The 10,864-nt window shown below is 34.7% G+C and overlaps 1 protein-coding gene across 1 annotated transcript in view; it reads right to left on the bottom strand.

Moving 5' to 3' along the window:
• NBAS (neuroblastoma amplified sequence) overlaps positions 1-10,864 on the bottom strand; it is a 186,939-nt gene that overhangs the window by 78,669 nt on the left and 97,406 nt on the right. Inside the window, exon 41 of the mRNA XM_026846497.1 lies at positions 1,177-1,406. Within this exon, the coding sequence (XP_026702298.1) occupies positions 1,177-1,406 (230 nt within the window). The remainder of the gene's footprint in view (positions 1-1,176; positions 1,407-10,864) is intronic.

The raw sequence follows: 10,864 nt of genomic DNA, 5'->3' as shown, positions 1-10,864 counted from the left end.
GTCTTGAATAGAAACTAAAACATCCCTCCCCTCATGCCCCCTACTAATGTCAGGTCTGGTTTGCCATCACCTTGTAGGCTAGAACAGTTCCACAGATATACTGTAAAAACCAGTGCTTCTATAAAAAAACTGAAACTGAGATGAACAGATGAATAATGTGAATGGGAAGCTCCAATATATTTATTTCCTTTGCTATTATGTAGAAGAGAGATCAATAAATAGCAAAACTCCTTTTAAAAATAAATAATTATATAAAAACTATCATGCTTCAGGGCATGTTCCAAAGAACTGTAAACATTACTAAAAGATAAGCTCTTATCAGAAGAGAGCAGTGAAGCAAAGACGACGGATGCCAGCGAAGAAGATAGCTGCCTCCTGGAATCCTCGCCAGCAGGAGCAGCGCAGGAACCCAGACCGGTGATCTGTACTCCCCCATTCCCTCTATCTCCCTCTTTTCCTTTTTTTCTGTTAAGAAATGTAAAGCATATTATATTGCTTGCCATAGCTTGCTCTGTACTTAGCCAGTATATCATGTGTTCAATTAGTGCATTGTAGGTAGTTAATAAATGCTTGAACTTGGAGACTTGTTGTCCGCTCCAATTGGGGATTTGCGAATCTGAGTCACTTGTCCCCCTCGCTGGAGCGGGACGTGACAGAGACAAAAGCATACTAAATATGAGAACATGCACAGTAAGGGCTTCAGTACTTCTGAATGACTACAGGATAAAGTTAGTGTACTATACAGTAGCTTTAACTAAATTATTAAAGATAAAATACAGTTAATTAACTTTTTTTTTTTTAAACTATAGTTCATTACAAACTGTGGTGCTTGAGCATACTCTAATATACTTCCAGGGCAGGTTTACAGGAGATGAAAGGAAGAGATCAGACCTCCAATTAGTTTTATTCACCCCTGATTAACTTTTAATGGGAGCTATAACTCTTTGTTTACTAACTGCTAATATTAAAGTTATCGATTTAGCAGTATTTTATTTAAGTGGAGTAGTTGAATAGAAAAGGCTTCAACTCTAGCAACATTACAGTGTAAATATCTAAAGCAACTTGTAACTTATCCCTTCTAAATGTTACCACTTCTTTCAGTTTACCTTCCCGATTTAAACCTTAAAGCAATTTAATTTTAAATTAAAGAAAATAAACATAATAGACATCACTTACTCTGCCAATCCTAGTATTGTTTCTCTCTTGTACTGACTATCTGCTGTAAACCTCTGCACATCCACTCCTTTGCCAAGTCCTTGCAGAATCTGAGCTTGAGTGAAATCCAGTAGTCGTTCATTGTAGTAATGCAGCTGATTTATCAAAGTTGCAATTTCTTCAGGCCAGTCTGTATAGCCATACTGAGTAACATGCTTTGTGACCATCTGAATCAACTCTTTTGGATCAGCCTGTGAAAATAATTGACAACAAACTAAAAAACAGCCCTGTAAATTTCTGGGGGAAAAAAAAAAAAAAACAAAAAACCAAACAAAAACAAACCATTTTACAATTGATCCCTGTGTTCAGAACTGAAATATGTTTCCATTTCTGATAAGTTTTAACTACAACAGATATTCCAAGTATCTGTAAGGCCAATTCACTGTGACATTAAAATTTATTATTTTGGAATGTTTTAGGCTATTTTATACACTAATAAAATTCAAACAAACCCTTAACCAAATTAATAGTAATAAGTACTTCACTATAACTGAAGTTACTTGTTTTTGAAAACCTCATTTTTAACAAACTTGAACTAGGCAACTGGTTTGCAAGACGTTTCAGCAAATCAAAGAAAACTTACCAAATCTCTCCTTTATTACAAACACTAGAAGTAAGTTTATGCAAAAACAGAGACTCTGTCTCAAAAATAAGAATGAAAGCAATATTGCAAATTGTTTTTTTTGTTACTGAATTTCTGATACACTTCTATTATACAGAATTGATAACAGCTTAACATTTTAGGTGTTCAGCACTGATACTTTCAAAGACTGAGAAGTATTGCAGGATCTGCAAATTACACATGAGGCATTGCCTACACCCTGAAACCTTAAATAATTAAATATTGATCATCCATGGATTAGGAAAACCTTTGTTTTCAAAATACCTTCATCACAAATAAAACTTACTTTTCCATATTACAAATTATACATCAAGTGCATATTTAATCAACCACTAATTTCCATAGTCAAAACCCACATATCAAAGCAACACTTTAGGACATGAAACGAATACAGTCTGCATGTTTGACACAAAAGGAACACACATACTGTAGAGAGTTTCCAATTATCTCAAGATCTGGACAGTGGCTGTATCTAGGCACCTCCACTTGAGCACAGATGTGTGCAATGTGTAATCACTCGGCACACTCAACACCTTGATCTCTCTCTCCCATGAAAAATGAGGCCATAAGGAAGCACGATGATTTCTGGGTAGCACCCACTGAGGAAGGAGTGTCACTAAAAGAGACACTAAAAAATACCTGGGGATGCCAACTGTAGTTGAAATATTTTATAAAATAAACAGCTGATTTTAACCACCATGATCTCAGAAATACTGAGTGTACTGGACAAACATACTTTGCTTATATTACAGAATGATTCTGCTAAATTAGAAGCTAAATTTAAGAATATTAACTGGAGTGCACAGCAGGGTAAAACATGCACCAAATGACTGAACCTTGAGGCGTGCTTGAATTTTTCTATGACTTGCTGGTCACTCTAAATTGATTTATTTTTTTTCTTCCTTCTTTTCAAGTCTTAGGTGATGGGCTGCTCACCGAGTCATATTAAATGCTACAGGGCATCCTTTTTCCTCTCCACATGATATTTTTCTGAAGCCCTCTAAACATTGCAAACGGATTGATTTTATAAACAACATTGGTAGTTCTTTCAAGACTGCTTAGGAGATTGGTAACAGAATAATAAAATGTCAGAAAAGAGATAGGCAAGCAGAGCAGTACCACTACAATACAATTATATCCCCTGGAAACCAATCCTCTGCTTGTTATGAACCCTGGTATCTCATTTTATGTTATACACTAGAAAACAGACCATAGAGACAGAGAAACTCAGAGCAAGACGACAAAAACTGTTTAACATAATTGCCTACATCTTCTGTACAGTCCACACATAAAGGCAGGTCCCTCTGACAACCCGTGAGAGTAAATTTCCTCCCTCTTGCTAGGTTTCCCCTCTCTCCATTAAGAATAGTAGAATCCAATGTTAGCACTCTTTTTGCAGGGTACAAATGGCTTCTGAAGATGAAAAGATAACATTTTTATTAAACTATGATAATAAGTTAACAATAACTTAAAATACTAATAACTAAACCAGGTAGATTAAAAGAACTTCATTTTTGGTACACTGTTGTCTTCACTACATTGGGCAATCATAATCTCTACACGTGAAATACCTTTTTTAAAAAGTAATCTGCCTCTTTACTTCTAATCACAACATTTTAAGTTGTCACTCTCTCAAATGACATCTATTACTAGTGACAGCCTTTATCCCGCATTTGTTACATTTCCCTAAAAGCATCTGCGTGCAATCTTTCATGCTGCCTGTTTATACTTCAAAGTATAAACACCTTAGAGCTATCTAATCATCTTAATTATTTTCTTGTGAATACCTCCGCCAAATAATACCTACAAAGACGCAATAAGTGCACGTTTCCACCAGGGCTGCTCTCCATCAAATTGGTCAGTACTGTTTCACTGTTTTTCTTGTTTGAATCTCTTCTACCTCTTGTTTCCCTACCAGGTTATTTAAAAAAAAAAGGATCAAGAAACACTGTGCGATAAAAGTAGTACCACAACAACAAATAATAATGATGAAAAACTGTTAAAGGAGGGAAAGAGAAGGAAGTGGATAATAGTCTGATGTACATGCTGTTTAAAGGATCAGTGCAATGTACATATGAATGTACATATGAGGAACAAGAAACACAAAACTACGTTGATGTTTGCCACCAAGATAACCAAGTCCCACTACTAATTTCTCTTCGGGGTTTTGAAGTTTTGAAATATGTTATAAAAGGGATGGCTCTGAAAAGTATCACAAAAATTATTTAAAGGATTTAAGAAACATATAGCAATACACAAATAGTATCTTTGGAAATGAAGCCTTAGGGTCTATTGAGCTTATTAACAACAGAACAGAATCATACCCGGTATGAATACCCATCTATGTAATATCCATACAAACGCTTAAATCTAGTAGATAAAAGTATGAGATCTGATGAACCTGTCAATTAATGTACATACATATACGTATATCCATTGAGATTAAAGAAAAGACAAGTTGTTCTTTTAATTGCAAGCTGTTGTCAAGGATAGTGTTGAATCCTTCACCACCAAAAATCTTCCAATCAAGTGTTGTCCTCTTTCATGCCTCACAAGAATTATTTCAAGAGCTTATACTGCTATCTGATGTGAGACTGCCTAAATTTTTTTAATCTATAAAAATTACTTTTTGCTAAGTTGCAGTTGTTCACAAAACTCATTTACTGAAATGACACACAGCTTTCTTTCTCTCGGATTTGTCATCCTTCAACAGATTTTAAATGTTTTCTTAAATGACAGTGCTGGTTGCCCAGTATTTATTAGGCATTCAAAGCAAACTCAATGAAGAAACCATAAAAAGCTAGTGTCAAGGTGCATAGAACTTGTATTTCATGATTTTAAATACTCATTCTTTACCATCTTTACATTTTTAATAATACATGTTTTTTTAAAAGCACAAATATTCTACACCCATTAGATAGCTAGTTCAATTAGACATGATGCTTATTCTAACACTGATATAGAAACATCATTATAGCTGTTATTGTCAGTATTCAGAAAAAGTCTTAATAGTTTTTAATTGTGAAGACCATAATAACTAACTAGTAACAGTAGCTGGCCATAAAGAAAATCAGCAAAATCACTAAATCCTGACACTTACTGCAGCATTCATAGGATTTACAAATTCTTTTGACTCTCTAAAAAATTGTAACATGCACTTTAAAAAAAAATATCTCTATAGCAATTTGTGTAAATACAAATGAACTTTGACAGGTAAGATGGATCTCTTTCTAAAAAGTCATATTCAACTTGTTCTTTTTCTAATGTTATCTGTCAAAAAACCCCAAACTGCTACTGCACTACTATCTCTGTTGGCTTTTCAGATTATTTCAGATACTTAGAAAGTGTGCCTAGGTGTTCAACTCCCCACTTTGCCAAATAAATTTCCTCCAGTACTTCTAGGCAGATGTTTGAACATGGCTTCCCCTCCTTGATGATTCAGAAGGGTATTTTTAGTTATGAACAGAGCAGTAAACATAGGGTAAGTCCAGAGAAGCCACAAGAGCTGACCTGAATATATTACACCCTTAACTCATGAGCCTCCCTAACACTGCCAAGGGAAATCCCTTATGAGCCAATGCATTTTACTCATCAACTGAACTAGCACTATGTTTCGTGCTGTAAAAGTGTTGTCTTGGGGATGATGAAAGGATTTGGCATAGGCTTTGCTTGGTAATTAAGGGAAAAAAAAAAAAAAAAAAAAAAAAAAAAAGAAAAAAGCACCCATCACTTCAGCATAATTTCAGCCAATTTATTTTTTGTTATCAGATGTCATTTATTTAGCACAGATCAGGACAGGATACTGTCCATATTACACCACAAGCCATTACTAGTAAGCCTCATCTGGAGATCAGGGTCCACCTGACGAGATGTTTTAGAGCAGTATTTCTCTCATGATCCTCTGGTAGTCACACCTGTGAAAGCCTTCAGAATCTGTACATCACTGCAATATTATAAAAGCAACACTGGTATTAAAAAGAGATAAGAGGTTTTGATCTTGGAATGTCTTTACCATGATCCCTAAAATAATCTCCAATTGGATTTTTTTTTTCCTCCTGGCAAGTTGCTATTTCTTTTTACTTTCAAATCTCTTAATTCAGAAATACACACCAGGAAAAAAAAAAAATTGAGTAATTTTTTTCTCGTGTTCCTCTTCTGCTCAGGTAATGGCAACAATTTTATAGCATGGTAAAAATGATAAATAATAAAAATCTCTACTGTAAACACATCATTGAGATAATATTGGATCCCTTTAAGGTTATTTAACCCGTTTATTTCTTTTAAGACCAAGCATCTTTCCATTTGTTCTAAAAATGAATATTATGCTTTTGGTTTTGTTTGTAATACAAATTATCTTCTAATTGTAATACAGAATTGACTAGGAACACTGATGAGAAAAGCTGCTTAGATCATTGAGGCTAATCCACGCATAATTACCCTAAATATGTAACTGATATTGTGGACCTTTCTGAAGTTGCAAAACATTTCCATCACCTTTTGAACTGTAATATTTTGGTAATGGTCAAAAACTGCAACCACAGTGAGCCACAGGAATCCAAATGGGAAAGCAAAGAATACATTAAGTTGTACCCAGATTCTTGCAACACCATGTTTGTTCTAAACCATTGTAAGTGATCCTAAAAAAAGGGATCATGCTACAGAGGAACACACATATGCCAAGCAAAAAACCCTAATGGTTAGCAAATCCAGGAGATGACAGCACGTGAGCAAAGCAAGAGACACCAGGGAGAAGGGTGTAAAAATCCTGACACATATACAGTTGCACTTTGGTCACTATCCTGCCTCTAGTTGTTGCATTTCTAAGAGAACCAGACCACACCTCTGGCAAGCACTTACATTTCAGGGAGGAGTGTTCTCCTTAATCTTTGCAACAACTGTCACAATCCCTGCAGCAAGAGATTCAATGGGCTATAAATTTGATGGAGAAGGAGGTAAAAAAAGCAGAAAAAAAGAATGAAGTACATAGAGGCAACACTTTTCCTTACATAGAGAAGCAGGAAAAAACCTCTACAGGAAAGAAATCATTCACTCAAGAAGCAAAATCCTGAACGTGCCTCTTCACTCAAGAAATAAAATCCATCCCTCCATGGGACAACCTTTCATTAATCATATCGATGACACTTATCCTCAACATGGCTGTTGTCACGCTGTGAGTCGGGAGTACACTACCTTAGACACAGCACCATGCATTCGGGGTGGCCTACCTTTCAAATCACAGCTGTCTCACATCTGATCTGCTCAAAGATAAAGCGTATGGCTGAGATGGAAGACTAGAACATCTCAGAAATAAAACCTGTACTGCCACATCACTCAAGTGCAAGGATACATCAACTTTCTTTGTCCTCCCACTACTGCAGCCATGTATATTGTTGGGTGACAACACCAATTTGTTCAGGATCAGCTTTCACAACCATTTTTTAAATGGATACAGGAAGCAGAAAATCCCATCAACCACTTGTGAACCCACACCAAGTCAACATATAAGGATACCTACTAGTATACCTTTTACAGGCTTCAAGAGGCACCAGAATAAAGTTGCACAAACTAACAAAAAAAATGAAGCAGAGATGAACTATGCAATAAATCCTCAATTATCAAGCCTATAGGTTGGTCATACACATTCAGAAAAAATTAACAATTTTTATTTCGGATTTATAATCTTAAATGATCCATCAGAAGTTTTTGTACCATACTCTAATGTCTCAGGTATATTTAACAATTTTAAAGCTCTTAAAATATGCTTGTCACCACAGTACTGTATATGAGTGATACAAACAAGCAATTTCACACTCAAAAATGTAGCTACGAATTTTGTAGATCCAGAAATGCAGCAGTGGACTCCACTTCCCTAGATACCCTTCTCATCGTCACCACAGATTTCAATCAGATTTCTGTTTTTTCCAAGAACTGAAACTGGATTTTTTAAAACTTCATTTCAGATAAGCGGCTGTATAAACCAAAACATCCAAAATGACAGTTTAAAAGCCAGTACCATTAGCTGTCATTTGAAGTGTCCAAGTTAAAAGCACTCCCAAACTTATACATCATATAGACACAACTTATAACATGTTATACAAAATGCAGATTACACAAGTGACCGAGGGCTTCACAGTCCTAGTCTGTTTAGGAGTTTTAAGGCTAGTACTAACTTAAAAGATTTATTTGAATTTCCAGGGAAACTAGTGAAAAGTGAATATGTAAATTTGCAGTGAAATTAGAATAAACTAATTCATGACAAAAACCCAGCCAAAAACAAGAGCTGGTGAATTATAAGAGGAACACAAAACCACAGGTACAGAGCTTGCAAATAAGCACTCACAATTTCAATGAAATTGGAACTACTTAATTTTATTTCCAAAGTCCTGTGTTCTTCCACTATCGCTTACTATAGTAAGACCTATGATAACAATTCAAAATCAAACACATGATTATAAATTACATTTGACGCAAAAGTGCTTTGTTGATTTACGAGCAAAAATACGTTGGGAATACAAAAATCTACAAAAGGCTGCTCAATTTTAGTATTTCAAAATCAAACTCTAAAAAAAACAAATCATCCATTTGTGGTTTTTTTTGTTTGTTTGTTTGTCTGCTTTTTTAATAGAAGGAATGCTCTGTGTTTTGAATAAGCTATTCAGAAACGTAATGGTTGAACACTGAAACACTTGGAATAGGAAGGTAGCACACACCACTATCACTTCAGCATCATTATGCTGGAAACTAGCTGAATCTTAAAAGGACAGAAGGTTGCCCAAGATGCTAGTATGATTAAAGATATCACCTAAGTGGAATCCCAGGAATATTTTCTGCCAACAAAGTGCCCACAAAAGATTGAGTAACAAAGGATTGAGAATTAAGCTGTTAGTTTTGAATTATGAATCGGATGTTGCTAACACATAACCTTAAAATAACACTACCTGTTGGTTTTATTTTTGCATCAGAAATTACACTGAAGATGGTATTAGAATTGGGTTAAGCATCTATTACACAAAACCATGTTCTGCAAAATTTAACACTATTTGCAGAGGTACCACAATCACTGGCTAGAATTATCAGAATATTCAAAACCTGAAAGAAAATGCAGTTAACAAATTTAATTTCATCTATACATTTTGTTTTGTTTTAAAGTCAATCAGCCACCCATCACAAAATTTCATCATATAGTCAGCCAGGATATCTGCAGTATTGAATATTAATATCTGCATGTTAGTATAGAAATTGCCTTGAATTTTTACTGAAGGTATTTTAAGGTAAATTCCTAACAGATGAAACTTGGGTTACAAAAGTAACACATGATCTTTTAATAGTCAGAAGCAGAAAAAACAAAGTGTCTTTAAGCCCAAACAAAACCATCAGGTATAAGTTAAATCAACATAGTTTCCAGTACAGAAGCCAGTACTGCTGCAGAAAAAAAATAAATATCACGTAAGAGAAAACATAAAAATAATTCAAAAAGTTGTCCAGGCAGTTGTTTCTGGTTATGTTAAATGACTTGTGTCTGAAGAGTTGAATAAATTGCTCTAATACCCAATTTTAAATGCTTTTTTTCTTTGTTTTCAATCAGCTATTCCAGCAAGAGTGAGGAACAACTCATCCCAAGAGAAAATGTTTTCATAGTTTCTTTTTTTACCTTGTTTTCTCTTACAGACTCTCCTATTGAGTAAGATATTGACAAGTCAGGTTAGGTAGAGAAATCTCATCTCATCATTTCACCTGACAGCTGTTTTACTGGAACTAATACATAATATATAAAAGGTTAAAATGTCATCTGAAAGAACATCTCTGAAAATAGAAAATTACTACAGAGTTTTGAGTGAAGTGCCTACTAAATTCATAGTACATAATTTGTTTCCTATTTGCAGTCAGCATTAGTCTCAATAAATAAAGTCACAGCTTAGGTAATTATCCTAACCTTCTATCTCCCTTTTCTCTAAAAAAATCATTGTGCTTTCTTGTTGAATAAATTATGTTATTGTATATTCTTTTAAAATATGTTTTTATTCTTGATCTATATGGCAGCAGCCATAGTCATATACAGACTCTGGGACAAGCATACACTCCTACTGTGAAACTCCATTATAATATAATACAGTTTTAGTTTAAGTACAATACTGCATCCTTTTAATTTGCAGTTACTTGACTGGATACACGCAAATATTTCTTTATCTAATTTAAAGCCTGAAAACTAAATATTTCATCTATAAAACATGTAATTACCTCTTCCCTGACAGTTATTAAAACACAAGTCAAATATTTTTTCATTCTTACCCAGGAACACTGCTAACACTTCTGATTAGAAGCATGGATTTCTCAGTGACTACCTTCTCTTCTTGTGATGTACATTTTCATTAATAGATTCTTAGGCTACATTTATAGATGTCAATCTACCATGTATACACAACTCTCTAAGAAGAAAAAAACAACCTAACACATAGAAAAAAAACCTACCACCAAACAGCCAAATCACCAAAAAAACCCGAAGAGATGGAGAAGGCATCTCTCTCACTTGATGGCAATTCCTGAAAAATTACCTATATAGCCAACCAGGATTAAATAAAATTTTGCTAAAATATTTTGTGTTCTAAGATGAATAGAGAACTTCAATCAGGTTGCTTGTAAAATTAATGAGGCTCACTGACTGGGGAAAATAGTTACAGAAGTACAGAAAAGTAGAAGGGAAGATAAAGCCAACTGACTAGGGGAAGATCGCTTGAAAAAGCTATTGGTCACCTTTATACTGTTTCCCAGAGAGGAACAAAACCCTTTCCAAGAAAGAAAGCATTAGCACTTATCCCAACTACCTCCCTTGCATGAAAAGCCACAAATATGTCTCCAGAGGAACAAAGACAAGCTAGACCTCAACCCTCTGCTGAAATGAAAGGCTGTTTTGAAGATCCTGCTTTCTAAAACAGTATTTCTGAACAGCTGGCTCAACAACAACACTCACTCTGCTTTCAGAAGTAGGATTTAACAGAATAGCTTATATAACCCTTGAGAAATGAAAAT

Source organism: Athene cunicularia, assembly GCF_003259725.1.
Source record: "Athene cunicularia isolate RWA chromosome 3 unlocalized genomic scaffold, athCun1 chr3_part1, whole genome shotgun sequence".
NCBI classification, from domain to species: domain Eukaryota; kingdom Metazoa; phylum Chordata; class Aves; order Strigiformes; family Strigidae; genus Athene; species Athene cunicularia.
The sequence above is the reverse complement of the archived record's forward strand: the minus strand, read 5'-3'. Positions and strand labels throughout refer to the sequence as shown.